The 25,381-nt window shown below is 48.4% G+C and overlaps 10 protein-coding genes across 10 annotated transcripts; 7 read left to right on the top strand and 3 right to left on the bottom strand.

The window, feature by feature from the left end:
* Positions 1 to 146: 146 nt before the first annotated feature.
* F4813DRAFT_347571 (uncharacterized protein) lies at positions 147 to 2,603 on the top strand. The gene is made up of 5 exons (XM_049241982.1): positions 147 to 419; positions 488 to 578; positions 639 to 803; positions 856 to 2,319; positions 2,373 to 2,603. Exons 1-4 carry the CDS (start codon positions 316 to 318, stop codon positions 1,891 to 1,893), a joined length of 1,398 nt encoding a protein of 465 aa, XP_049103410.1. The 5' UTR covers positions 147 to 315; the 3' UTR covers positions 1,894 to 2,319; positions 2,373 to 2,603.
* A 241-nt stretch (positions 2,604 to 2,844) lies between these two features.
* On the top strand, positions 2,845 to 4,163 carry F4813DRAFT_229537 (NuA4-domain-containing protein). Its single transcript, XM_049239890.1, has 3 exons — positions 2,845 to 3,095; positions 3,163 to 3,351; positions 3,441 to 4,163. Exons 1-3 carry the CDS (start codon positions 2,961 to 2,963, stop codon positions 3,702 to 3,704), a joined length of 588 nt encoding a protein of 195 aa, XP_049103409.1. The 5' UTR covers positions 2,845 to 2,960; the 3' UTR covers positions 3,705 to 4,163.
* A 38-nt stretch (positions 4,164 to 4,201) lies between these two features.
* F4813DRAFT_347563 (dipeptidyl peptidase) lies at positions 4,202 to 7,258 on the top strand. Its single transcript, XM_049241981.1, is given in 8 exon segments — positions 4,202 to 4,475; positions 4,487 to 4,602; positions 4,666 to 4,867; positions 4,934 to 6,201; positions 6,302 to 6,397; positions 6,464 to 6,727; positions 6,799 to 6,854; positions 6,927 to 7,258. 7 exon segments carry the CDS (start codon positions 4,500 to 4,502, stop codon positions 7,044 to 7,046), a joined length of 2,109 nt encoding a protein of 702 aa, XP_049103408.1. The 5' UTR covers positions 4,202 to 4,475; positions 4,487 to 4,499; the 3' UTR covers positions 7,047 to 7,258.
* Positions 7,259 to 8,965, bottom strand: F4813DRAFT_347562 (uncharacterized protein). Its single transcript, XM_049241980.1, has 2 exons — positions 7,801 to 8,965; positions 7,259 to 7,746 (listed from the first exon to the last, which is right to left on the bottom strand). The coding sequence occupies exons 1-2, from the start codon at positions 8,516 to 8,518 to the stop codon at positions 7,355 to 7,357; spliced, it is 1,110 nt and encodes a 369-aa protein (XP_049103407.1). The 5' UTR covers positions 8,519 to 8,965; the 3' UTR covers positions 7,259 to 7,354.
* Positions 8,966 to 9,027: 62 nt separating this feature from the next.
* On the bottom strand, positions 9,028 to 11,376 carry F4813DRAFT_347561 (ATP-dependent RNA helicase eIF4A). The gene is made up of 4 exons (XM_049241979.1): positions 10,818 to 11,376; positions 10,688 to 10,756; positions 10,259 to 10,617; positions 9,028 to 10,200 (listed from the first exon to the last, which is right to left on the bottom strand). Exons 1-4 carry the CDS (start codon positions 10,927 to 10,929, stop codon positions 9,547 to 9,549), a joined length of 1,194 nt encoding a protein of 397 aa, XP_049103406.1. The 5' UTR covers positions 10,930 to 11,376; the 3' UTR covers positions 9,028 to 9,546.
* Positions 11,366 to 13,835, top strand: F4813DRAFT_347555 (Clavaminate synthase-like protein). The gene is made up of 3 exons (XM_049241978.1): positions 11,366 to 11,989; positions 12,096 to 12,739; positions 12,893 to 13,835. The coding sequence occupies exons 1-3, from the start codon at positions 11,664 to 11,666 to the stop codon at positions 13,405 to 13,407; spliced, it is 1,485 nt and encodes a 494-aa protein (XP_049103405.1). The 5' UTR covers positions 11,366 to 11,663; the 3' UTR covers positions 13,408 to 13,835.
* A 406-nt stretch (positions 13,836 to 14,241) lies between these two features.
* Positions 14,242 to 17,390, top strand: F4813DRAFT_347550 (uncharacterized protein). The gene is made up of 3 exons (XM_049241977.1): positions 14,242 to 15,820; positions 15,873 to 16,574; positions 16,631 to 17,390. The coding sequence occupies exons 1-3, from the start codon at positions 14,892 to 14,894 to the stop codon at positions 17,190 to 17,192; spliced, it is 2,193 nt and encodes a 730-aa protein (XP_049103404.1). The 5' UTR covers positions 14,242 to 14,891; the 3' UTR covers positions 17,193 to 17,390.
* An 824-nt stretch (positions 17,391 to 18,214) lies between these two features.
* On the top strand, positions 18,215 to 20,216 carry F4813DRAFT_347549 (uncharacterized protein). The gene has a single exon (XM_049241976.1). The coding sequence runs from the start codon at positions 18,730 to 18,732 to the stop codon at positions 19,978 to 19,980; it is 1,251 nt and encodes a 416-aa protein (XP_049103403.1). The 5' UTR covers positions 18,215 to 18,729; the 3' UTR covers positions 19,981 to 20,216.
* F4813DRAFT_347544 (uncharacterized protein) lies at positions 20,217 to 22,482 on the bottom strand. Its single transcript, XM_049241975.1, has 2 exons — positions 22,137 to 22,482; positions 20,217 to 21,906 (listed from the first exon to the last, which is right to left on the bottom strand). Exons 1-2 carry the CDS (start codon positions 22,272 to 22,274, stop codon positions 20,599 to 20,601), a joined length of 1,446 nt encoding a protein of 481 aa, XP_049103402.1. The 5' UTR covers positions 22,275 to 22,482; the 3' UTR covers positions 20,217 to 20,598.
* Positions 22,483 to 23,077: 595 nt separating this feature from the next.
* F4813DRAFT_385966 (alpha/beta-hydrolase) lies at positions 23,078 to 24,545 on the top strand (the record flags this gene model as incomplete). The annotated part of the gene is made up of 2 exons (XM_049246345.1): positions 23,078 to 23,132; positions 23,200 to 24,545. 2 exons carry the CDS (start codon positions 23,078 to 23,080, stop codon positions 24,543 to 24,545), a joined length of 1,401 nt encoding a protein of 466 aa, XP_049103401.1.
* Between the last annotated feature and the right edge of the window lie 836 nt (positions 24,546 to 25,381).

Raw genomic sequence — 25,381 nt, 5'->3', positions numbered from 1 at the left:
AGAGTGGAATGCTATTACATAGTATTTTTAGGCGAGCACCCACAGGTCTCACACACAATGTTTCGAGCTGTTACCGGCAGCTGCTCACAGCCGAGAAAGCTGCTAGCGCGCAAATTGTTAGTTAGCACTGCACTGCCGCTCAGGCTCTTAAATCCCTTAACCCGATCAGTGAAACGTTAGAGCTTAGACCAGCCATATGGCGTTTTCCCCAGACGTCATTTTTTTTTAGTCCTGCATTCAATTCTTCCATCTTTATTTCGCGTACTAACACCTGAACAGACGACGCCTCGCAGTTGCAGCTACTAGAAGCGCGCCATGGCAAGCAGCGTAGACGCGAAGCTCTTACGAGCGACAAAGTTCCCTCCCGAATTCAATCAGAAGGTTGACATGCAAAAGGTCAATCTTCAGGTCATGAAGAAGTTTGTCTCCCCAACCACGCGTACTTGAGCAACCCAACAGCTAACCGTAATTTTCTCAACTTTCCCAGATGGATCGCCAGCAAGATATCCGAGATATTAGGATCCGAAGATGATGTCGTCACCGAGCTATGCTTTAACTTAATCGAAGGTTCCCGATATGTAGGTGCACTTATGCTGCAAGGCTAGCATCGTTGACCTTGCTGACATTGGATGCCGTAGCCTGATATCAAGTCCATGCAAATCCAGCTTACCGGTTTCCTCGATAAAGATACCGCACCCTTCTGTAAAGATCTTTGGAACCTCTGCTTGAGCGCCCAGTCTAGCCCCCAGGGCGTCCCCAAGGAGCTCCTGGAAGCAAAGAAGCTAGAACTTATTCAGGAGAAGGTACTATTTTATCCCATACTCGGTAAATTTAGGGTGTACTAATTATCATTAGATCGATGCCGACAAGGCTGCTGAAGAATCACGAATTCGACGTGAGACCCAGGAGCGTCGCGACCGTGAGTTATCAGATGTACGAGATCGAGAGCGGCGCGACCGCGGTTTTCGCGGTGGACGGGGCGATAATTGGCGTGGTGGGAGACGTGGTGGTGGTGATCGAGCCTTTGGCGGTGGTCGCGGTAGAGGCTTTGGCCGAGGTGGCGACCGATCCCCCTCACCATCACGACGAGAGCGGGACTCATATCATAACAACCGTGATCGTTATGTACCCCCAAGCCGCCGTGGAAGCAGGCAGGAGGCTCGACGTGGACGCTCCGCATCCCGTTCCGCGAGTCCCGAGTCTAGAGGCTCTGTATCTCGTTCCCGATCATCTAGCACAACTAGTGGACGTAGCCGGCGAGTTAGTCACCGATCACCTACCCCACCTCGTCACCGTTCTAGGGGACATCGATCGCCACCTCGCCATAGAGCTTCAGGAAAGCGAGATCGGTCTACAGGGCGAACAAGAGGTTATAGGCCCCGTAGAGACGGCCGCAGAAGAAACACATCTTCGCCGGCAAGCGCCAGCAGATCCGGTGGTAGTCGATCTCGCTCGCCGGCACCTAAGAGGCGTAGATACTCAGACTCGCCCAGTCGCTCTCGGTCTCCCCCACGCCGTGACAATCGGCGGCTGAGTCGTTCTCGTTCATCCTCCTACTCGCGATCACGCAGTCGTAGCCCGAGACGAAGACCGGTCCGAGAACTTATTAGTCGTAGCCCCTCGCCTGGCCACCGTGGGAGGCTAAGACGAACCATAACGCGAAGTCCAAGCAAATCAGAGTCTGATGAGACAAGGCGACCACGACGGAAAAGCCCACGAAGAAACGGACAGGATAGCAAAGCTAGAGACATCCCTTCGAGAAGGCGGAGAGACTCTGCCGATTCCCCCCGCACCCGTAACAGATCAGCTGATGTTTCGGAAGATGAAGACAAACCCAAATCCCCTAGACACCGCGCGGCCTCGACAGCCGATGAGGTTCGTCCTTCTTCTTAGGGAGTTTGTATCACGTTGTGCATTTAGACCGAGAACTGACTCTCGTATTCTTCAGACTAAGTCCCCAGTGCAGCAGGCCAATGAGCTACGAGAAAAGCTTCTAAAGGAGCGCATAAAGAAGATGAGAGGCACCTCAAGTAGAGACAACGTCAAAGGGTCAGGCTAATCTTCTCAGGCTCGCAGGATTTGCAGACTCGGTCATCTTAAGAGACTTGATAGCCCGTGGATGTTGGGTTCGGCTGTTTTTTATTTTCGTAATTGGCTTTCGAGGTTAGTCACAAAAATGCTTTGCGTTTGAGCTCATGAAGTACGGCTATCATATAGCAGATAGATGATCAGACAATAGACTTACTATCAAACTTGGATTTAGATTCCGTGCATACCGTTGTTTCCGCTGCTAGGAGAGCAGCATCATATCCTAGTCTGGTTCGTTGATTTGGCGGTAGTGTATTAAAAAGTTGCTAATGTAATAGTTACAGACGTTGTCATCATATTAGCTTCTAGGTAAGTATATTAAGAGTAGAAATCTCGAAGGCAATCACTTTTCCCTGCTTCATACGTATACCAACAGGACCACATCAAGGAGTACCTACTTTACGAATAAATACCTACACGAGGCGTCTCGTCACCACATATCGAACTCATTTAAGCCATATTATTAGTTATTAGATTATAAAATACAAAGTCTCAATAGAATATGTCTCCAATTATCATTCTAGGATGATAAGTTCTCTGATATGTGTTGCTTTTAGTTATCGTAGTGTTGTGCATATGGTATTCGGTATAAGATACTTGGGTACACCCATAAATCTAATAGTGGAGACAAATGTACCAATGCAGCCCCAAATATCCACTAGCCCGACTAGGTAACGATGGTAGGCTAGTGACGCATTAGCCCGTTGCTAGCCCAAACAAAAAGGGTTTAAACTCCTACTATGTAATTATAGGAAGGCTAAGTGTCTGGGCCAATACGCGTTTTCGAATGACAGAAGATTGACGATCCAAAGTTCACCATTTTTATAACTCAACCTTTTCCATTTCAACGGCCTTGCCAACCCAAGATCGCAATGACCGAAAATGTCCAACCCGGCGCCGGTGGATCTGCCAACGGTGACCGGCAGGCTGCCCTCGCGGAATACAATAAACAGCGGCAGAATCTCAAGGAGCTTCTAGGTAAGCGGAAACAGCAAGAGCGCCAGCTGGTGAGTCGCTTTGGGTTTACCGGGACTGTTTGACGGGGACGAACGGTGGCTAAAGTTGGTATGACAGGCACAATTAGAGCAGAGTATCGTCGATCTCGAGGCCAAATACTTAAGCAACACCCGCTTCGGCAACATCGTCAAGGGCTTCGATAATTACATCAAGGGGACTAGTTCTGCTGCCCAGCGCAAGCAAGGAGAGTTGAAGGACGAGGATTATATCTGGTCGCGATCTTCGATTTCCTACAATAGCCTTCACGTACGTGTTTGCCATTTCTCGCGGGCCTACTCCCCTCCTACTTACGCTTCGATGATCTAATTCATTCTAACATTCTTACCTTCTTCTAGCCTGATAATACCGAAGCCCCGTCTGCAACCTCAACACCAGCCGCGCCGACCCCCGTCTCTACAACATTTGCAAACAGGGAGAAGGACAGTGGATCAAACCAGCCGACGCCCACGTCCGCGACCGAGAAGGGCTCCGGAAAAGCTAGTAAGACTGGCAAGAAGAGAACTCAGAAGAAGGACAAGGATGCGGATGCAGAGGACAGCGAGACCGACTCCCGCGAAGCTAAGAAAGTCCGGACACACTTTGGCGCCTCACGAAAATGACTACCGCCTCGGCCGTTGCAGGTTTAACACGTTCAGCGTTGTGCATTATCTAGTGTGGTTCCGGCGTTCACGAGGGATGGGCATAGGGCTAGTTTGACGGCGTTGGTTTATTAGGTAGCATGTTTACTGGGAATGTAGCAAAAACATGTCCATACGCTTTTTTTTTTCTTCTTTATTAAGAGATGGGATTCACGGTTCGCGCCGTTATATTTGCTGTCGAGATACCCGATAGTATCTAGGTTTACGAATAGTAGGCCAATGTTGAATTTGAGTCGAGACAATAGCAGGATGTTGATAATGATATTACCTAGTGTCTCTGAGCATAGTTGCGAAGGTACAGACTTGTAAAAGCATACTTGGTTAACAGGCTCAAAGACGGGTTATGAATCACGCAATAGCAATACTATGCAATACTAACTAGTTATGCAATTAAAGAATACTCGCTCCTACGTGCGGGGGAAAGTCAAACAAACAATTCATTTAACCTGGCTAGGTATCTCCATATCTCCATAACTAAAATGCTACCCACTTGTAAGTGGAGCTCCTTGTAAGTGCCAATCATACATGTAAATACCTTGATGAACCGGAGCCCAAGTACGAAATACATATAACTACATGATTTGTCAAGGAGGGTTGTCTTCAGCGTTGTGCTTGAAACTTGAAAGTAACTTAAACTTATTCCACCTGCAGCTTGCAGGTTTTATATATAACTATTGAAATAATCCCCCGCTCCCAAGTCATCGTTCGATACTATCATCCAACGTTCATCCAACGTTCATCCAACGTTCATCCAAGATGACGGTTATGGCCACCAAATTCACCCCCGAGGTGCTTCTTTCTGCCCCTCGTCGTAGCTCCGCCGTGCCTAACAGTACCGGCACCCTCGCTCTATTTTCTGGTAGTTATATCCCTAACTATACAAGCCCTGATTATAGAATATAGGTAGCTAATACTTTCTCAGTCTCTCAATACTCTTTTGAGACTCACTCCAAGGACTATGCCATCAAGGTCCTAGATATCAAATCTCGTCAGTCGACTCAGTTGTTTGACAACTCGACTTTGACCGAGCCAACATGGATTTCCGAGACCGAATTTATTTTCATAAAGAATGATGACAACAAGACGTCTCTCCTTGTAGCAGATGCAACTCAGCCGGGCTCAGAGTAAATATTCATTCTTATATAAGTCTTCAACTATACTCGGAACACTATACTCACAAGTGCACCTAGACCCTATGAGGTTGCCATCTTCAATACCTCAATATCTAATATCAAGGCGAAGGATATCGGTAACGGTACCGTAGCATTCGCCGCCACGGCTCCCACCACATCATCAGGAAAGCTGTTGAACTCGGAAGATGAGAAGAAGCCCCTATCATCCGGCAAAGTCTATACCAGTCTATTTGTACGACACTGGGACTCGTACGTCTCTAGACACAAGCAGGGGCTCTTCTACGGAGCACTGAAGAAAGAGGGAAAATACTGGAGCTTGCGGGATCGGAACCTAATAAATGCTCTAGCAGGCACAAAACTTGAGTGCCCGGTGCCGCCTTTCGGAGATTCTAGTGATTATGATATCGGAAAAGAGGGAATAGTCTTCGTATCCAAGGACCCGGAGCTGAACCCTGCGCTGTGGACTAAGACCGACCTTTACTATGTGCCGCTCAAGACTTTCACTGAAACAAAGCCCCCTCTGCCCCAACTCGTCAAGACAGGAGCGCTGCAAGGCTACACCGGTGTCCCGGTGTTCTCGCACGATGGTACTAAGGTTGTGTTTAAGCGCATGAGGAATCGGCAGTACGAGTCTGACAAGTGGCGTCTATTACTGATCCCCGACATCAAAGACCTAAGCAACGTGCAGGAGTTTTATAAAACGGAAGACGGCGAGGGTGGCTGGGACCTACGACCGGAAGGCATTGTGTGGAGCAACGACGACAAGGATCTATACGTGACAGCCGAAAAAGAGGGCCGACAGATCCTATTCAAACTCCCTTCGAGCCCCTTAGAGGCTAAGGAGCTACCGCAACCGTTGACCAAGGACGGGGCAGTAACAGACTTCCACAACCTATCCCAGAGCGACGGAAGTCTCTTCCTCACATCCAACTCGCTCATCGACAATTCCTCCTACTCCATCATCGACCCCGAATCCAAGGAACTAGGCCTCCTTTCATCAAGCTCCAAGGAAGGGAAATCGTTCGGCCTGACGAAGAGCCAAGTCGACGAGTTCTGGTTTAAGGGAGCAGGCGATTACCAAGTCCACGCCTTGGTCGTGAAGCCGTCCAACTTCGACCCTAGCAAGAAGTACCCGTTAGCGTTCCTTATCCACGGAGGACCGCAGGGCGCTTGGGGGCAGAGCTGGAGCACGAGGTGGAATCCTGCTGTGTTCGCGGAGCAGGGCTACGTTGCGGTTATGCCGAATCCGACGGGCAGTACTGGGTACGGACAGAAATTTACTGATGGGATTACGCAGGATTGGGGTGGACGGCCGTATAATGATTGTGAGTATACCCAGAATCTTAACTCGAGAGACCCGACATGGAGTCACTCTGGACATATCTGCTTTGCACAACACGCAACTGACTGAGAATGCTGCTATAGTGGTAAACTGCTTCGAGCACATCTCGGATAACATCTCCTACATCGACACGAACAACGCCGTAGCCCTAGGCGCTTCATACGGCGGGTACATGATCAGTAAGCCACCTACCCTTCCCCTTTTCTTTTCTTTTCTCGCAATACTAACCCCCGCCCCCCCTCCAGATTGGATCCAAGGCCACCCCCTAGGCCGAAAATTCAAGGCCCTAGTATGCCACGACGGCATCTTCAGCACCATGAGCAACTGGTCGACAGAAGAGCTCTTCTTCCCATCCCACGACTTCGGCGGCACCCTCTGGGAGAACCGCGACGGCTACGCCCGCTGGGACCCTGCTGCGTCCGCGGCGAACTGGGCTACCCCCCAGCTCGTTATACACTCGGAGCTCGATTACCGGCTACCGATCTCGGAGGGGCTGGCTGCTTTTAATAGTACGTATTTACTGCAAAGGAGGTTTGGGAGGGTATATTGGTAAAAGTAGACTAACTGAGTGTGTGATCAGCCCTCCAGACTCACAACATCCCGAGTCGGATTTTGATATTCCCCGATGAGAACCACGTAAGTATTTTCCCTATGATGACTAGTACGTCCGACGCAATAGAGCGATTGCTAACTACTGCTGTAAACCAGTGGGTGTTGAAACCCGAGAACTCGCTTGTCTGGCACAAGGAAGTACTAGGCTGGATTAACAAGTGGACTGGCCTGGACACTACAGGGCTGGCTGGTGATACGGAGGATCTCGGTATCTGATGGGTTATTTTGGCACGTATCATTGTATCATGATAAAATTGGTAATCCGGTAGAGCAAAATAGCCAGGTATTAAGAGACGAGATTGTGCAAATGTTTTTTTTTCTGTCATGGGCATATGACTCTTGGGGCAATTATCTAGTAGCTACCTAACTAACGACAGCGAGGGTTTTTTTATATAAATAAAAAATAACTACAAGATCTAAACTCGACCGAATAGTACAGCTACATCCGAAGAAGCTTATAGCAAATCCCGACTACATCGCCACAGTTCTGGGCCTTTTGCTCGACATAGACGTGCCAAATCCCCCTACTCGGCCTCCAAGAGGCTAAACAACTCCTTTCCGTTAATCCTGCGCATTATGATCTTGACATGACTCCAACACAACTTATTAATATCAACAAAGATCATCACGGCTTTCGTATTACTCGTCTCCGCGCGCTGAAGTGGTTTAACTAGGTCGGGGTATTCCTGCTGCAGCTTCATCTGGATGTACCAGGCGGCCTTGTGATCTATCTTCTTGAGATACTGTCTGATGAATTTGGCCTCGCTCTTCGGGCGCTTGATGCGGTATGAGTTGCTGAAGTGGTTGTACTGCTCGAGCATTTGGACTGCTTTTAGGGGTGGTTGCGGTCCCGATGACGGGGGGTTGGACAGATGGTTGAAACTGGCTTCGTTTAGGGCTCCTTGTAGGAAGGATTCTGTAATATCAAGGTTAGTAGCCATGGAGATATCTCTATATAGTGAGTTCTTACCGGGTGATACTGGTTGGGAGTTCGCTTCGTGGAGCTTCTCGAGAAATTGGAAGAAGTCTTCCTGTTTAGGAACGAAAGTGTCTAGGAAATTGCGGACCCGGGCTTGATCGCTAATAGCCTCTGCCAACGCCTCCTTTTCCTCAAGGGTGAGAGTAGAGACTTTGTCTATCTTGTCGTACATGGATTTTACCATGGGTTCCAGGCGAGCTAGAGTGTTGTTCAGTGTGGCGATATCCTGAGGTTTTGGTAGCTTTGAACGAAAACCCTCAAGGGCACTCTCGACGGTTGATAGTTGCTCTTGATGGCGATCAATCTGCTTGTTCAATGTCTTGATATCCTTTCCAAATCTGGCATTGTCCGCGGTCAGTTTAAAATATTCGTCACTAACCTTCGTGCGGAGGCTCTCAAGGCTGTCTTTAGTATTCTGAGTAGTCGCATCTGCTTCGGATATAAGTGAACGAAGTCCTTCTTTATCCTTTCGAAGTTCGTCTAGTTGCTTTTCGAACCCTTCGCTACGACCACCTTCTGCGATGCTGGCTTCTTGGAGCTTGCAGAACCTTTCTTCGATTAATTCCAATTGCCTCTTAGCTTCGTAGACCTCTTTAACCGTAAGTGCTTGTAGGAGTCTCAAGGCGTTCAATTGGTTTCCGGGCTGTTGAAGCTTATCCTCGAGCCTAGCAATACTAACAAGCTTCTGCGTTTCTTCTTTGGTACGCATATTGTTGTCGTATGAGATCGATACAGGTGTACTATAGAAGAGCAATATGAGAGGCTATATTGGTGAGATAGTCGTGATGATAGTCGTAATGAGTAAGATAACCTGCCAGCTTTGGGTCACTGTGATAGAGCGTCCTGACCAGCTATGCAAGTACAACTACACCCACTGCTACTAGAGATTGATAGTAGTTTTGATGTGGAATACACTTGCGAAGCTTTATGGTAGCATCTGAGTGCGTCATTAGCGTTCTGGATGAATGATCACAGTATGAGTAAGTATATGACTCTAAGTGGTGAAAGAAATAAGAGATTGGAAAGAAATAGGAAAGTTTGTGTCGTTTGAATCGAGGAAGAGTCTTATCTAATGGTTGTGCTTTCTAGGAAAGCACGTTATATATAACCCTCCTTGCTCCCTCCTTCCTAGAACGTTAACCACATTCGACAATATACAATATACAACATACAATACCTATAATTACCTATAAACGCAGATAATTAAGAAATTTATGTAGATAATTGTCTTAATAACGAGTTAGCTAACCTACAAGCTTGATACCTATTTAAGTTAATATGGTTAGTAGGAGATAATATGAAACCCTAGGTACTCTCAACCAACGACTCGACAGGTTCTATACAACTCACGACATCTATTGCAAAATGGTTTAACTGGCAAATTCAGAACGTTTATTTAGGAAAGCATCAGCAACCTAGGTACATAACAACGCGGAAATAAGCAATAGCCTGGTCCACGACGGTCTCCCACCGTCAGGCGATATGCATTACCAGTATTAGGTGCTAGATGCCTAGCCGCAAATCCCTAGATGCTTCTTTTCCCTCCTGTTACCGACCACGGCCCATCCCTGAGACGTGCTAATAGAAAAATGAAATATGCTGGACGAGAACATCATCGCCACCCCACCCATGTATTCTACGGGACCTCTTGGTCGACCCTCGAACCGCGCATCATTCTATCTCCACCCTGAATGTTAGACAGACTAGCCTTGTTGAGTATGAATAAGAATACGTTGTTTAGATGAGGTCGGCTACGTTCATCGGCATCTCCTCGATCTGGGTGCTGTAGAACTGCTCGATCTCACGCATCATTCGGACGTCCTCAGCGGTAACGAAGTTAATGGCAACACCCTTTCGGCCGAATCGACCACCACGACCGATACGGTGGATGTAGTTCTCACGGTTGGCAGGCAGATCGTAGTTGATGACTAGAGACACCTGCTGGACGTCGATACCACGGGCCAGAAGATCAGTGGCGATCAGAACACGAGAAGAACCGGATCGGAACTCCTTCATAATTAGGTCACGCTGGGCCTGGTCCATGTCACCGTGCATAGCCGACACAGTGAAGTCACGGGCAGTGAGCTTATCAGTAAGCCAGTCAACCTTTCTACGGGTGTTGCAGAAGATAACCGCCTGCGTGATGGTGACGGTCTCGTAGAGATCGGAGAGGGTGTCGAGCTTCCACTCCTCCTTCTCGACAGCAATGTAGAATTGCTTGATACCCTCAAGGGTGAGCTCGTCCTTCTTGACGAGAATGCGGACGGGGTCTCGCATGAACTTGGTTGTGACCTCAAGAACATCCTGGGGCATGGTAGCGGACAGAAGAACGACCTGGGTAGACTGAGGAAGGAGTTGGAAGATATCGTAGATTTGCTCGGTGAAACCACGCTATACGATAATGATTAGCGTCGTTGGGTGGATAAAGAGGGGAAACAGCGGTACTCACAGAAAGCATCTCGTCGGCTTCGTCAAGAACGAACATCTTCATGCCGTCAGTCTTGAGGAATCGTCGCTGAATCATATCCTGGACACGGCCGGGAGTGCCGACAACGACCTGGGGGCCTTCCTGGAGGGCCTTCATGTCATCACGGACGCTGGTTCCGCCGATACAGGCATGGCACTCAATGCTCATGAAGTCGCCAATAGCGACAACGACCTTCTGGATCTGTTGAGCCAGCTCACGGGTAGGGGCCAGAATGAGCGCCTGGCACTGCTTGACGTTCGGGTCGATCTTCTGGAGAACGGAGATGGAGAAAGTAGCGGTCTTGCCAGTACCAGACTGGGCCTGCGCAATTACATCGTGACCTATCGCGGGGATTGGGTTAATATTATGCGCGTATAATATTAAAGTAGAAATAGAAAGGTGGAAACATACCCTTGATGACCGGCATGATCGCGCGCTGCTGAATAGCAGAGGGACGCTCGAATCCATATGCATAGACGCCTTTGAAACACTATTAGTTCACCGCAAATTTTTTTTGTGGTCTCGAAGTTGACGCTCTTACCTCGTAGCAACTCGGCCTTGAGGTCCATCTCATCGAAGGAGTCGACAGTCTCGTCATAGTTAGACTCGATCTGGGATTGCTCGATATCCTCGAGCCCCTTGTCGGTAGCCATGATTGTAGATGTGTCGACGCGACTTCTCGAATTCCAAGCACAGCTTAGAATTCAAGAGTTGGTTGGGAGCGGCGATCTTGGTGGGGTCAAGTAAGAAATGGGCGCACGAACTTTACACTTTGGCAAGCCGTACCGCGTGAAAATTAAATATGTGAAAAGAAGTGGACGTAGATGCTCTCGTTACTAGAGAGCAATAAAGACCAGCTGGTGATATTTCTTTTGGTTGTGGTTGTTGATTTAATCTGTGACGATTTGGAAAAATCGAAGGTGGGAGGAAAAGCCCAAGATCAATGAGGTAGATGTAAAGAGGTAAGTAAAAAAAATTTGAGTGGGGGTAAACGTCGGCCAAACCCTGATGCGGGGCTCTTAGCTCTGAATGGTTACCTTGGAAGGTTCTACGTAGGGGCGGCAAGCGGCGTGATTTCCCTGACTTTCCCAAAATTTTATTTTATTTTTATTTTTATTTTTTTAACCTTACGATGTTAAGCTAATACATACATACAGAACCTAAGGCCCCACAAAACTGGAAGGTTGCAGGACCCAAAAAACCTGAGATTTGAACAACTCTGCATGGAAAATACAAGCATGACAAGTATGACACGAACTCTGTGACTCATTGAAGCCGAATTGGTATTATCTTGTGGCGAAGCGTTCCGATCATCAAAGTTATTACAAGCCTTCTTTCATGAAGAACTTTGCTTAAACGGGCAGTTCACATAGCACTTCCAGTGACTATGCTACTAGCAGAAGGGACCAGTCATGGAGGTGTTAGTGGAAGTGCACCAACAAATGGAGGCGAATTACACATGCCAACTGCTGGGATACTGTCAGATTTCATCCCAGTTCATCCAATGGGCGTCAAACCTCTTGGGAATAGATACTTCGCATCTGGTCCAACGGCTCGGCAGTCTCTTGGTTTGTTGGCTCGACTTCCGGATGAGATGATATTGCAGATACTCGAATATTTTGATATCGAGACACTGAAAGACGTCGGGTTTACTTGTCGTTTTCTTTATGCCTTCTGTTACCTCGACGAACTTTGGAAAGCATTATTTCTCGAGTAAGTCATAAACTATGACATGTGAACCCAGACAGTCATTAGTGGCCCCTTGATGGAATCCATCTACTTTAGTGCCGTCTCACTGATTTGCCTACGAAATATAAAGAACTGGCTCCCAACCGCTCGCCTGGCAGGGTTCGTGGAGAGGCACGCTTCTAAAGGCTCCCTCTGGATGGCGCCCTAGGATTGACTGTAGCAATGTCTTTTCCGATGTCATTCATAGGCCATTCGCTTGCACCTACATTGCTCTTGGGAAATATGTGTCCAGTATTCCTCGGGCAAATCAAATCAGCAGGTTGGAGCAACTCGGCTACGATGACTTTGCGCAGAACTGGAGTGGTAAGCCATTCATATTGACTGATTGCATTCAACGCTGGCCGGTATGCGGTGATTGGAACATCCAGGAGCTAAATAGGGGATATTCGGCCGTTGAGTTCCGCGCAGAAGCTGTGGACTGGCCGTTCTCGGTTTATCATGAATACATGTCTAATAACGAGGATGAAAGTCCGTTATACCTATTCGATAAGGGCTTCGCAGAGAAGATGAATATTCAGATCGGGCATGTTGCAGATGCGGCATACTGGCCCCCTGAGTGTTTTGGCCCGGACTTATTCGAGTTGCTCGGAGAAGAAAGACCAGCTCATCGATGGCTTATTATCGGGCCTAAGCGTAGCGGCTCGACTTTCCACAAGGATCCGAACGCCACCAGCGCCTGGAATGCTGTTTTGGAAGGATCAAAATACTGGATTAGTACGTATACCCTACGGGTTGTTTTTAACCCCCTTTTCTTGCCCTTACATTGGAATCCGGTTTATATCTTTGAGTTAGTTAGCGAGACCTCGCTGCTTTGTATTTATTTATTGAACCTTTAATGAACGGCAGAGACTGACTGTTGTTCCCTAGTGTTTCCACCAACAGCGCAGGTTCCCGGCGTCTACGTTTCAGAGGATAGCAGTGAAGTCACTAGCCCGCTGAGTATAGCTGAGTGGTTACTCGAGTTCCATACGGAAGCACGTGCGGTACCGGGCTGCGTGGAAGGCGTTTGCAAAGCGGGAGAGATTTTACACGTGCCTAGCGGCTGGTGGCATTTGGTTGTGAATCTTGAGGCTGGCATAGCCCTCACTCAAAATTTCGTGCCTAAGTCACACCTAGCAGATGTTCTCTCTTTTCTTAGAGACAAGCCGGACCAAGTGACCGGCTTCAAAAGTGTCATCGAAAGCCCATATGACCTCTTCGTAGAGCGGCTTAAGACCGATTACCCCAAATTTCTTGACGATGCTCTCGATGAGCTAGAACGGAGGAGCCTGACAAAGAAAAGAAAATGGGAAGAAGCTATCGGGAAGAAGAGTGACGATGAGAATGGCGATGGTGGTTTCAGCTTCGGCTTTGGAGGTGACTCCGACGAAGAGATACCTTAGAATAGATGATGAAATAAGATGTTAGAAAATTGACCTATTTTAAACCTCCTCACCAAACGTGGGGGTATCACAAGAGCTACATATGTATGTAGGCGTTCCTGACCCGTGGATGATAAGGCCGCATTCATCCCCGGTCAGCTTCTCCTCTCACAGTAAAAGCGGCTGAGGGACACTGAAAAGAATATTGGTGGCTTACGCCCTGTAAACCTTTCTCCGGTGTACGCTCTGTTTCCGGAATAGGCACAGCAATGCCCAGTATATTGAGCAAGACAAGCTGGTACCTATACCGCCTTATTTTCGCCGAGCCTTACTCTGTCATGTCTAAAAATGTTGGCCTAAAATAAAATCTTATGACTTACATAGAAATTAGTCGAATATTTAGATTTTGTATTTCGGTGCAAGTGTATTCGCTCGTAATAACTACATGCATGCTTAGGTACCTGACTACCTTAAGATATATCGTACCAGCGACCAGCGACCAGCGTACATAGGTACCTAGGTATGTATATAATGTATTTAGGACCTCAACACCTGCATTGAAGTCAGGTACATAGATACCTAGGTAGGTATTATACATAATGGAAGTACATAGTACGGAGCGTTTGAGACTGGAAAGCCCGGTCGCCGAGTAGGTAGAACTTTGAGTTATTAATAGTACCTTGTACTGCAGTATATGTACTTACCGGGGCTGTCTTCCAATAGCCTACAGGTAGGTACATATACCGCCTCGCGTGGTAGCTTACTACCTCAGGTACCTCATAATAGGGTAATGATTTTGGCGGTCGTTAATATTACCTAGCTGAGCCCCCCCACACTGATTGCATCAAGCCGTCCAGACAAGTCCATAGCACCTACCTGTAACTTTACTGGATTCCCACGTCTCTCCTGCGAAGCCTCCCTGTTTCCGCGACACGTAGGTGCAACTTTGGTGCAACTTCGAGGCAACCAGCCAATCTTGGGAGCTACATCCCAAGAAGGCTTTCCGCTTCTGATCATATATCGTATCGTACATAGGTACACATCGCACATCGCACACCGTACACATTCGTTCCACCTGCTTTTGCCCAGGGCATTTATTTTGCAAGACTTTATTTTTGTTTCTTCAACACGAGTCTCGTCTCACGGCATCTGCAGAATGCGAATAGTCGCTTATTCTCTGTGGCACCCATCTTTTAGTTAACACTCCGCCCTTTTATTTTTCGCGTTCCTTGCGCCTATCTCCTCCCCCTCTTACCTACCTCATATATACGCTATCGGGGAATCTATAGCTAGCTTATTCTATACTTTTATCTTTTACTTTATAATACGCCAGCCCGCCTTGCTTACGCTTTGACGTTCGCCGGCCGAACCGTATCCCCTGACGGCCGACGCTACTCGATATATTATATCAACGTCTACCCGGGCCGCGTCGACTCACCCCCTTGCTCAGTTGCTTACTTTTGAGCATCTACACACATCACCCGCTTCCTCTGCATCGCTTAATCATGGTTTCCGACGAGACGTTCGAGATATGCCTTCCTGTCCTGCAGGACCCGAGCCTCGACGACGATGACAAGACAGACAAGATCGAAGAGCTTCTGAAAAATGAGACCCCCCTGAACGGCTCGTCTCTAGAGAATGCAGTGCTCGACGTGCTATGGCGATACCGCGAAGGGGGAGGTAGTGCGACCTCACCTCCCCCGATACGACAGACCATCCTTCGCCGGCCTTCTCCAGCCTCGTGGCGGGGTTCGTCGACTCCTTTGTCAGGCTCTCCTCGATTAGGAGTGAGCCCCCTGGCCCCACCAGGCTTTGTTCCGACAAGCCTCAGCCGGACCAAGTCCTCTACTGTATCGCCCTTCTCATCTCCGCGCCCATCTCCGCGACTCGCGTTTTCGGCGCCGATAATACCCCACAGCCCGAATCTAAATGCTTACGAGTTTGCCAACGATACGAGTCCTTCCCAAGAAATATTTGGTGACCTGCAGACTGAAAATGTTGACTGGTTAGTGAGTGATGATGCACTCAGTATTGCTTCCTCGATGGGCACGTCCAGTGGCCTCAACGCCGCAGCCCCTGAATACGTGTCTGCCCAGCAGACGGATATGACACCATATGATATGCTACGCTCGATTCTCGGGCAATCCAAGACTGATGAAGAGATCGAGTTAGCTCTTTCTATGCATGGCTACGATCTTAGTGCTACTATTGCATCTATAATGGAGTCTCAGAATCAAGAGTCAACGAATGTTGCAGGACTTACTCCTGAATCGAAGAGTGTACTAATCGGCAAATCTATGACACCAGATGGGAGACCTACAACCCCATCAGCTCAGGGGAAAGCTGGCATCATCTGCAAATTTTACTTATCCACTGGCCAATGCCTCCGGGCAGACTGTCGCTTCAGTCATGATCTCAGCAATCATCTTTGCAAGTGAGTTTAGCTTACTGCTCCCACTGTTCCTTTTCATATATTAACTCTCTAGGTATTGGGTTACGGGCAACTGTTTGGCCGGGGACACGTGCATTTTCTCCCATGACCCAGCCCATCTCATAAATCGCCTTAACGTGGATGAAAATGGTACACCGCAGAAAAGCCAGAATCTACAGGTTCAAGACTTTAGCTCATTCCCGTCTCTGCGGCCAGGCACTCCAGAATTGAATCCTTATGCTGCTAGTTTTAACTATCCAACCTCTGGAGTAACACCCCCACCCGGGTTGAAACCCTACGGGGGTAACGATAATTCTCGCCCTCGCTCGCGGCCTGGGAGTCGGCATCAGGCGAAAGAAGGCATGAGTGCACCGTCAATAGACGATAACGACGCATTCCCCTCTCTTGGGTCTGCTTCTGCTAAACCTAACAAAAAACACCATGGTAAACGTGGTGGGCACGGCCATGGTCATAAAGAGAACTTCACTCCAAGCTCTCTTGCCGATATCGTAAAAATGTCGCCATCTCCTGGACCTGGATCCGGATCCGGGTCTAGCCGACAGGAATCGAAGAAACTTGGCCGCAATGGAAGTTCTACTAATATCAAGAATGGGGAAAACAGTGTTGCCGCTCAGGCTATCTCCATGCCCAAGCATATTCCATGGTTAGAGACGGGAGATAAGGCAAATAAAGCTTACCTGAAGGCTCGCCAGGAGGCCATCAAGCATGGTGGCCTCCGGAACAAGTTCTTACAGAGGTTCGTGGGTCCTCGATGTGGTTATATGTACCTGATAAGGCTAACTCGAGGTTTAGTGCCGCACAGGCTTGGAATCGCAACGATGCTCGAGCGGCGAAGGCTCTTAGTCTCCGAGGTCAAAGCGAGAATGACCTTATGCGAAAAGCTCACCGGGAAGCTGCGCGGGAGTTGTACGAAGAGCGCAACAAGCAAAACTCACCCAATGCGGAGATCTTTGTAGACCTACACGGCCTCCACCCGGACGAGGCTGTCGAGTATCTCGAGAGAGTTCTCCTAGATAACAGTAAGGAAATTCGACCCGTGTACGCCATTACTGGAACCGGACATCATAGCAAGAACGGGAAAGACAAGGTGGGTAAGGCTATCAGAAACTTCCTTAACGAGTGGAGATACGCGTACCGTGAGTTCTCGGTTCCCGGGGACCGGAACAACATGGGAGGTATTCTTGGGATCGACGCTAGAAGCTGGGACAAGTCTCTTACGAGAGAGGGCTCGAAGGAGAAAGAGGAATCGAAAGAAGACGTTGACATCCTAAGCCAAGGAGTTGAAATTGGGGATGGAAAGGTTAGGCTCCTCGTCCGCGATCCTCCTAAGGGGCCTAGCAATAGGGGACGGTGACTAGTAGCAGATAATATAGTGAATAAAGCAAGTTGAAATCTTTCTTATATTAAGTGACCTTTCCTATTTAGGGGGTCCATAGCTTCTACAATATGTCATATCGAAATGAGACTATGTATTGGCAAGGGTCAGTTACATAATACCATGGCGCGCGGGACGACGTGAGCTACGGTTCGATAGTCGGATCAACATCCGACGTTAATCGGGGATATGATGTAATTGATAATCAGCTAGGTTAGGTACTACGGAAGTCGCCTTCAAAAGTTTTGTCCATAGGCCAGCCCCTGTCAGCTTGACAAGGCTTGGCGGCAACTGGCAGCCATAATAATAAATGTACCTCTAAATATGCTATACTTTAATTTACTCATTACATTTCAAATATAAAAGCTAATTTATGAAAATATATATTATGATATAATTAAGGCATTATATTTATCAAATAGTTAAAAAGATTATTTTTCTAATATTTTTAATTGTGTGGTGATATGTATAATAAAGGATATATTCTAGTATACTTTATGATTTTAGATTGCCAGGTGGGGTAGGCTGCCCGACAGCTGCGGCCAAAGCTGACAGGCGTTCTGTATGGACAGAACTTTTGAAGGCGACTTCCGTACATATGTATGTATGTATGTATGTAGGTACATGTAGATAAGTACTTTGTGTAAGGTACATACCTAGGCACTTGATATGTACCATGTACACGGGCTGCCAAGTCGCGACATCTCCGTCGAAATGTCTAGATGTATTTAATATACATGTACCTACGTGTAAACTCTCCTATGTACGGCTTAATATGAAACCTCCCCATCTTCAAAATTGCTTATCTCTTTTTTAACCTGGGGATTACTAACCGCGCTTTGAGTTTATGTTAGGTACCTACATATGTACAACCTACCCTATTTCAGCCCTGTTACATGTATGTCTGGTGTGGTTTGAAGTGAAAGGTACATGGTAGATATTGTACCTCGTACCCGACGCATGGTCCCAATCCAATTAGTTCCCTTTTTTCTTATTACCTACCTATGTACCTATGTACGCTAGTGTTCCTTCTTCAGCCCCGTTCCTTCATACATTAGGTACCTATGTAACTGCATAGGTATCTCACTACCTACTATGTACATATGTATGCATGTAGGGATGTACTATGTAAAGTAAAACGTTATACTGTGGGAATAGTGGAATCTGTCCCTGACGTCCTTCGGGGGCCATCATTTCCTCCTATGTACGAATACATACACTTCCCGAATTCAAACTTGAGGTTGTGAATGTTAACTCGTCTACGTCGGCGAATATGGATAGCTAGCTAGCTGGTGCTGCTTGAAGCTATCGGGATAACCATAACGACAGCTATATCCATATCCATATCGGTCTTGTGTTTCCAATTATAGCTCGTCTTCCGCCTCGACGATATATGCATCAGCTGTAGTTATATGTATCTGGTCTAAGAATTCCCGATACTAGGTATACGATACGATAGATACGATACGATTTCCAGAAAGCCCAAGCTACAACACAGCTAAACACCGTCGTCAATATGCCTCCCGACCACGAAGCTCAAGAGCCTATGCTCTCCGTCTCACACCCACCATCACACTCGCCATCTCCCTCTCCCTCTCCCTCCCCGACGCCCCCGTCTCCACGCCCAGACGTTCCTCTTCCGCCATGGGTACGCCCCAACTTACAACGGCCTACATCCAACTCGCAGCGCCTCTCAACACCATACTCCCGCTCCGCAGCCGCCAACAACAACAGCAACAACGACTCCTCCGAGCCCTTCGGCCGCCGCATAATGCGCGCCAGCGTGTCCTTCTCCAACAAGATGCTCAAGCTATTCTACAGCATGACCCTTCTCCAGCGCATCATCGCCGTGTCCGCCCTGGTCCTCGTCAACGTCCTCCTGGTCCTGTTCCTCGTGTACTCGCACCGCATCTTCGCCGCCCTGGCCCCTATCGCCAAGGGCTGGCGCGCGCTGCCCGGCGGCTGGGTCATCGTGTTTCTGATGACGTGCGCGTCGGGCTTCCCGCCTATGATCGGGTACAGCACGTGCATCACCATCGCGGGTTTCGTCTACGGGTTCCCGGGCGGCTGGCCCATCGTCGCCAGCGCCACCGTCTTCGGGTCTACCGCTGCCTTTCTCGCCAGCAGGACCATATTCAGCGGATACGTGCACTCGCTGGTCGGCGCGGACAAGCGATTCGTCGCTTTAGGACAAGTCCTCCGTCGAGACGGCTTGCTCGTCCTGGCCGCTATCCGCTTCTGCCCGCTGCCGTTCAGTCTCAGCAACGGGTTCCTCGCCACCATCCCCAGCATTTCACCGTGGCGCTTCGCGCTCGCGACAGCCATGGCCTCCCCCAAACTTCTCGTGCACGTCTTCATCGGCAGCCGGCTAGCCCTCCTCGCCGAGAGCGGCGATACCATGAGCGCCGGCGACAAGGCCATCAATTACCTAAGCATGCTGCTCGGCAGCGCCGTAGGGATTACCCTCAGCCTGTTTATATACCGGCGCACGATGGCGCGCGCCAGAGAACTCGCACGCGAAGAGGGTGCTGAGAACGGAGTCGCGGTAGACGGGGAATTAGATGAGGAGTTGGGTCTAGGGTATGGAGACTTGGAAGAGGGAAGACGGCAGCGAGCTGGCGAGGCGGATGAAGCGGCGCTGATGGATGATGACGATATCTCGCTGTGGGAGACGGATGCAGTTGGCGGAGGATACAGGGATGAGTCGGAGGAGGAAGATGCTGTCGGAAACGGGAATAGAAAGGTTTCCAACGGAGAGCATCGATAGATGGATGGGCATTGTCGACCGTTTGCAAGCTTACCAAGGGATTCGTTCGTGTACGAAATACGGGATACAATAGGCGTCTGGCGAGTCGAGAGCATAAGAAAGGGCGGCTCAGTTACAAGTTTGGCATTTTGGAGTGTACGGCATAACATGGATGGGAATATCGAATCGCATTAGCTAGAAGGGATGGGCACCTAGGTAGGCAGGTTACTTTGATTTCGCTTGTGGAAAAGAATATTATTGTGTTATAACTCATATCAAAGCTGGTTTCTCAATCTCCTGCTCTTGAAGGGTATCGTCCGTACTGATTTCTTCGTTCCTAACGCCCGACTGATGCTATTGTAAAAGGTGAAGAAAAAGAAACCCCGACGCCTCATACATTACGTTACGTTATCATGCCATCAATACTCTTTCAGCCGTTCAAGAAAGCGGCCCAACCCTTCCCTCTGTGTGCGAACTTGCTTGCTTCAAATCAGATATTCCCTGGCCAGGTCCGTTGCTTGAGCCCGCTCGATAATAAACCCGCAAGAAAACTATAAAAAAAAATCAAAATACTAATAACTCCAACCATGATCTTAAGTATGACACACGGCAGGAAGGAAATCGCCTTGACCAAAGACATCACTGTTGTCCTTGGAGGCTCTGCATGAGCCGAATCGCATCCTCGATAGGGTACCCAATAAAGACTGGGCCTGTAAACAGCATCTGCGGCTTATTGTCCGACTTGCTGTCTAGCTCAGCCGGATTAATGAACTTAGGCTGACGTGGATCACTAGCTGCAAATCGTGGCTCATGAGCTGGAATAGAAGTTTGACTACTCGACCGAATATCTCCGAACCTAACGGAGTTCTTATCTTCACGTTTCAGCGGAGAACCGTTCATCATATCCGTCAGCTTCGTGTGATCGAAGGGACACTTTCCTGTCTTTGCCGGCGTCACTTGAGGAGGCAGCGATGAAGGAATCTGAACGGGCGCTGGTGGAGGGGACTCAGGTCGACCCAACCCTTCAACACCAGGTGGAGTATCGAACACGGGGACTGAGATGCCCCAAGGACGGCTCGGCGATTCACCAACTCGGACCTCCTTAAGAGGTCGGTCGAAGCGGCTTTGTCTGTCCAGATCATCTAGATCATCCTCATGATGTTCCAAAGCAGTATGCTCCGGATCATCCGAGGCCGTCGCGCTCACCGTTTGAGCCCAGTTCACAACACGATCGTTCGAGGTTCTTTCAACCTCGCTCTGAGGTCGTGTGTCCCGTTCAGGCAACATAGGTTGATGGATCCGACTGAGACCTTCAACCATGTTGGCAAGATTGCCATACTTGGCATCTAGCTTCCTGATGTGTTCCTCATTCTTTTGATACCTACGTACACAGACTTCGTGACTCCTTGGTAACTCGTGCTTATGTGTCTCCAAGTAGTGAGCAATCTCTTCTGGCGAGTGCTGGTCCATGTATCGAATTGGGCATTTGGAAGCAGCAGGTTGTGAGCTTGGATCATCATACATGGTCGCACAGATGGGATCTTCTATATCATGCGCCGTTTTGTCAGGTATGTTACTAGGCTCCTCATCCTGATTCTCTTCTCTGGCGGGCGGGGAGAAGGGACAATCTAAGTTGCTCTTCTTTCCCGGAATAGTAAAGTCCTGCTCGAGGATAGTGGAAAGGGTCGTCATCGTGGTAGGAGGAAGACTGTCTCTGCTAGATCGACTGCTCTTGCTAGTAGCTGTTAAGGAAGAGGCAACACGTCTGCCTTCCCTAATGATGACGGCAATTTGATGTTTAGGATCTGAAGTTTTCCTTCTAGGCAAGGGAACAAAACTGTTGTTTGCTAGGGATGGATTGTGCAACTCTGGAGGAATCTGAAGATTCAATAGCGTTTCTGAAATCTCAGGCGCCGTCGGAGCATATTTATCGGCTAGATACTGGAACTATCGGAATCGATAAAGTTAGCGACTGAAACCTCGGAAAGAATGTTTGTCATTTGTAAACAAGATATGTCGTTTTCCGTATTATATCAGTAACTTCTAAAATATTTATTTCGGTCAACGCTACCATAAGGGTAGCTCTTGATCTAGAGCTAATTTTTCTCATCATGTATAAAGGGCGGAGAAGGAAGGAGGGAATAAAACGGGATTTATAAGATTAAAGGTTGGCATACCTGCTCGTGCGCATATCGAAGTTTGTGCTCCAGGACAGTCTGCCTGTCGCTCAAGTTTTGAACTTCATCAGCCAATGCATTAAACGATTCTATTAAAATCTGTACGAGGTTTTGGCAATTCATATCCTGGTCTGACATGGGAGAAACGAAGAAGATTACGAGCGAGCGAGATAAGAAAGCCGGAGATGTAGTTGGGGTGAATTGGGGTGAAAAGGAAAAGATGCTAAGGTTGGTTAGTGGAATGATGGAATGATGGAATGATGAAATGGAGAATGATCCGAATAACGCCGATGGCTACTACCTATGTACCTAGGTACATAATAGAACTGGATTTTTTGTCAGCTCCAATTCCGGATGTGGGGGTGCCCTCATTGCTGTGGTTAGCCTATTTAATTGCATAATCCTGCAAGGAACAACTCCCTTCCTTCCCGAGATTCCCATTCAGCAAGAACCGATAACTCAGAAGGCCTATCAATGTGACACGACATTTATTAGGTACCTAACCTACCTAAGGCACGATAGGCACGATAGGCATGATAGGTACTTGTAGATTTTAGATCTCTTACAATAAATCGTCCCCTGAGAAATAAACCTTAGGTACGCATAAGTTAGATGATAACTCTACCCAATTAAGGAATCTAAGACTACCTAGTCCTACAGGCTACATTATCCTCCAATAGGTAGATACCTAGTATCAGAGAAGTAATACCAACGACGTAGAATGTCATAATAGGCATTCCGTACTCAAAGTCTCAAACGTTGTAGAGACATAATCATAAAAGCTCCACCTACCAACTTGGAATCTAGACCCTTCCCCGCTTCATACAACTTCGTACATACAACTTCGTACATACAACTTCGTAATAACAAGACCCGTAGCCAATCATAGACTCATAGTAACATCTACTTGCCAAAGACTGAATCGTGCCGGACAATCAACCATGGCTCCAGTCGTAGCTCGCCTTGTTTCCGAAAGCAAACCATACGTCGTCCCAGGTGAATATATCATAAATACACCATGTTCGATTAGTCCAGCCTCAGAACGACTAACACGTCGTATTAGGCAAGCTTCTTGTGAAAGAGCTCTGGTTTCAAGTTCCCTTAGACCATTCCGATCCAAAATCCGAGACTATTAAGCTCTTTGCAAGAAGTGTTGTTAAATATGAACGACCTATTGTCGAATCATCAGAGGTCGTGCAGAGACCTTACCTGCTGTTCCTCCAGGGCGGTCCTGGTTTGGGAACTCCAGCACCTCAAGATTCCCCTTTGTCAAAGTATATGCTCGATAGAGGCTACGAGCTGCTCTTCCTGGATCAACGGGGCACGGGCTTCAGCACGCCCGTCTCAGATAACACTCTAGAGCTCATCGGCAGTCCCCAGGAGCAAGCCGACTATCTTAAGCTCTTCAGAGCCGATACGCTTGTCAAAGACAGTGAAGCCGTCCGTCTCTGTCTAACAAAGGACTACCCACCTGAGAAGAAGAAGTGGTCTACCTTCGGACAGTCGTTTGGAGGTTTTACGGCCCTAACCTATCTCTCCTTCGCACCAGAAGGTCTTAGAGAATGCTTCATCACCGGCGGACTTGCCGCCTTAGATAAAGGCCCCGAGGAGGTTTATCAAGCCACCTTTCGAAGGTGTATAGATCGGAATCACGACTACTATAGGAAATTCCCAGATGATGTCGCCACGGTCAAGTGGATCGCTGAGAAGATCCGCGAATTGGGTGGTGAAAGGGGAATTCCCCTACCCGGCGGCGGCTTCCTAACAGTATCACGATTAATGACTGTGGGCCTTAATTTCGGTGCTCACGGCGGCGTCGACCGAGTTCACAACTACATCATTAGAATGAAGGCAGATCTCGATCAGCATGGCACATTTACTCGCTTCACTCTGAACGAACTAGAGCAAGACAACCAATGGGACACTGCTCCAATCTACTCACTGCTCCACGAGCCATGTTGGTGCTTCGGCCCAGGCGTAGCCGGAAGATGGGCAGCCGAGCGAGTCGGCGCGAGCCTAGAGGAATTCCAATGGCTCCGGCAGGATTGGGCTGGGCCAGCGAGCCTAGGCGAAAAGCCGCTGTATTTCTCCGGCGAGATGATCTACCCCTTCTTCTTCGATACCTGCGCCGGACTCTTCAAGCTCAAGGAGACAGCGCAGATCCTGGCCGAGTTCGACGGCTGGGCACCGCTCTACGATATTGAGCAATTGGGTAAAAACGAGGTCCCCGTGTACGCGGCCGTCTATAATGATATGTACGTCGATCCGGAGATGTCGCGGGTCACGGCGTCTAGGATCAAGGGGATCAAGGTCTTCGAGACGGGTGTCTTATACCATAACGCTCTCCGTTCGCGCCCGGATGAGGTGATTCCTCAGTTGCTTCGGCTGCGTGACGATACCATTGATTGAAGGGCTTTTGTAAACTGTGGCCTTGAAAGGTTTTATCGAGGTCAAAACCATATCACTTCGATAGTAAATGTAGCCATAATATCGTAATGATCTTAGGCATTTATCTCCCTAGCAGCCTCGCTAGGTGTTCAGCTCAGGTACGGGCCACCATGTATATAAGTCCTACCAAGCCCTAATCCTTGGATGGTCCTTCTTATGTGAATGAGACTGGCCAAGAAATTATATCTCCTAAAACATATATCTTAGCTAAGCTAGCTATAGAACAGACACACCAGTAAGGACGGTAGATGGTGAAGGTATGTTCCAAAGCCAAGCCTAGGCGTGCATATAAACAAACCGGTTTCTACGCTCAAGGCTAAGCCGTTACAAGCGGACTTCGTGGGTATCAAATCGAGACAGTCCACGCTTACTCATATGCTTGTACCCGCCGTATATCCATTTCAAGGTCTACTTACAACACCTGAATGCGTGTATGTACCTACATCACCCTGCAGGGACACAATAGCCCCTTGCTTTTTTTTTTTTGCAGCCGCCACGATATTGACTACCTACCTAGGTATAGCCACGCTACCTGCAGGCGAACTGTAACAGGTAAATAAGGCTTGCCATGCCTTCTAAAGGTAACGCACGAAATCGCCCAAGGCAGCATTAGCCTGCGGCAGCTTGCCGCATTGGTAAGAGACCTGCCGTCTATGAGTGGCCCAAGCCCGTAACTAAAACGGTGGCTGTAGACGGTAAGACGTCAACTTGTCTCAGAGGCAATACTTCGGCGACGTAGCATGGCTCTGCGGTGCTGGCAATGGGTACGAGCCCATCGAACGTGATGTAGGTATACG

This window comes from Daldinia decipiens (genome assembly GCF_022478715.1).
Source record: "Daldinia decipiens strain CBS 113046 unplaced genomic scaffold F4813scaffold_4, whole genome shotgun sequence".
NCBI lineage: Eukaryota > Fungi > Ascomycota > Sordariomycetes > Xylariales > Hypoxylaceae > Daldinia > Daldinia decipiens.
The sequence above is the reverse complement of the archived record's forward strand: the minus strand, read 5'-3'. Positions and strand labels throughout refer to the sequence as shown.

What these genes read in the sequence shown, in the direction of transcription:
- F4813DRAFT_347571 (XM_049241982.1), top strand. Translation starts at nt 316, where the DNA reads ATGGCAAGCAGCGTAGACGCGAAGCTCTTACGAGCGACAAAGTTCCCT. An exon ending in AATCTTCAGGTCATGAAGAA is followed by an intron (nt 420 to 487) that starts GTTTGTCTCCCC and finishes CAACTTTCCCAG; the next exon opens with ATGGATCGCCAGCAAGATAT. An exon ending in TAGAACTTATTCAGGAGAAG is followed by an intron (nt 804 to 855) that starts GTACTATTTTAT and finishes AATTATCATTAG; the next exon opens with ATCGATGCCGACAAGGCTGC.
- F4813DRAFT_229537 (XM_049239890.1), top strand. Translation starts at nt 2,961, where the DNA reads ATGACCGAAAATGTCCAACCCGGCGCCGGTGGATCTGCCAACGGTGAC. An exon ending in AACAGCAAGAGCGCCAGCTG is followed by an intron (nt 3,096 to 3,162) that starts GTGAGTCGCTTT and finishes TTGGTATGACAG; the next exon opens with GCACAATTAGAGCAGAGTAT. An exon ending in TTTCCTACAATAGCCTTCAC is followed by an intron (nt 3,352 to 3,440) that starts GTACGTGTTTGC and finishes ACCTTCTTCTAG; the next exon opens with CCTGATAATACCGAAGCCCC.
- F4813DRAFT_347563 (XM_049241981.1), top strand. Translation starts at nt 4,500, where the DNA reads ATGACGGTTATGGCCACCAAATTCACCCCCGAGGTGCTTCTTTCTGCC. An exon ending in ATACGGCGGGTACATGATCA is followed by an intron (nt 6,398 to 6,463) that starts GTAAGCCACCTA and finishes CCCCCCCTCCAG; the next exon opens with ATTGGATCCAAGGCCACCCC. An exon ending in TATTCCCCGATGAGAACCAC is followed by an intron (nt 6,855 to 6,926) that starts GTAAGTATTTTC and finishes GCTGTAAACCAG; the next exon opens with TGGGTGTTGAAACCCGAGAA.
- F4813DRAFT_347562 (XM_049241980.1), bottom strand. Translation starts at nt 8,518, where the DNA reads ATGCGTACCAAAGAAGAAACGCAGAAGCTTGTTAGTATTGCTAGGCTC. An exon ending in CTCCCAACCAGTATCACCCG is followed by an intron (nt 7,747 to 7,800) that starts GTAAGAACTCAC and finishes TTGATATTACAG; the next exon opens with AATCCTTCCTACAAGGAGCC.
- F4813DRAFT_347561 (XM_049241979.1), bottom strand. Translation starts at nt 10,929, where the DNA reads ATGGCTACCGACAAGGGGCTCGAGGATATCGAGCAATCCCAGATCGAG. An exon ending in CAAGGCCGAGTTGCTACGAG is followed by an intron (nt 10,757 to 10,817) that starts GTAAGAGCGTCA and finishes AGTGTTTCAAAG; the next exon opens with GCGTCTATGCATATGGATTC. An exon ending in AAGCCGACGAGATGCTTTCT is followed by an intron (nt 10,201 to 10,258) that starts GTGAGTACCGCT and finishes ATTATCGTATAG; the next exon opens with CGTGGTTTCACCGAGCAAAT.
- F4813DRAFT_347555 (XM_049241978.1), top strand. Translation starts at nt 11,664, where the DNA reads ATGCTACTAGCAGAAGGGACCAGTCATGGAGGTGTTAGTGGAAGTGCA. An exon ending in TGGAAAGCATTATTTCTCGA is followed by an intron (nt 11,990 to 12,095) that starts GTAAGTCATAAA and finishes CGAAATATAAAG; the next exon opens with AACTGGCTCCCAACCGCTCG. An exon ending in AGGATCAAAATACTGGATTA is followed by an intron (nt 12,740 to 12,892) that starts GTACGTATACCC and finishes GTTGTTCCCTAG; the next exon opens with TGTTTCCACCAACAGCGCAG.
- F4813DRAFT_347550 (XM_049241977.1), top strand. Translation starts at nt 14,892, where the DNA reads ATGGTTTCCGACGAGACGTTCGAGATATGCCTTCCTGTCCTGCAGGAC. An exon ending in CTCAGCAATCATCTTTGCAA is followed by an intron (nt 15,821 to 15,872) that starts GTGAGTTTAGCT and finishes TTAACTCTCTAG; the next exon opens with GTATTGGGTTACGGGCAACT. An exon ending in CGGAACAAGTTCTTACAGAG is followed by an intron (nt 16,575 to 16,630) that starts GTTCGTGGGTCC and finishes CTCGAGGTTTAG; the next exon opens with TGCCGCACAGGCTTGGAATC.
- F4813DRAFT_347549 (XM_049241976.1), top strand. Translation starts at nt 18,730, where the DNA reads ATGCCTCCCGACCACGAAGCTCAAGAGCCTATGCTCTCCGTCTCACAC.
- F4813DRAFT_347544 (XM_049241975.1), bottom strand. Translation starts at nt 22,274, where the DNA reads ATGTCAGACCAGGATATGAATTGCCAAAACCTCGTACAGATTTTAATA. An exon ending in TTCGATATGCGCACGAGCAG is followed by an intron (nt 21,907 to 22,136) that starts GTATGCCAACCT and finishes CGATTCCGATAG; the next exon opens with TTCCAGTATCTAGCCGATAA.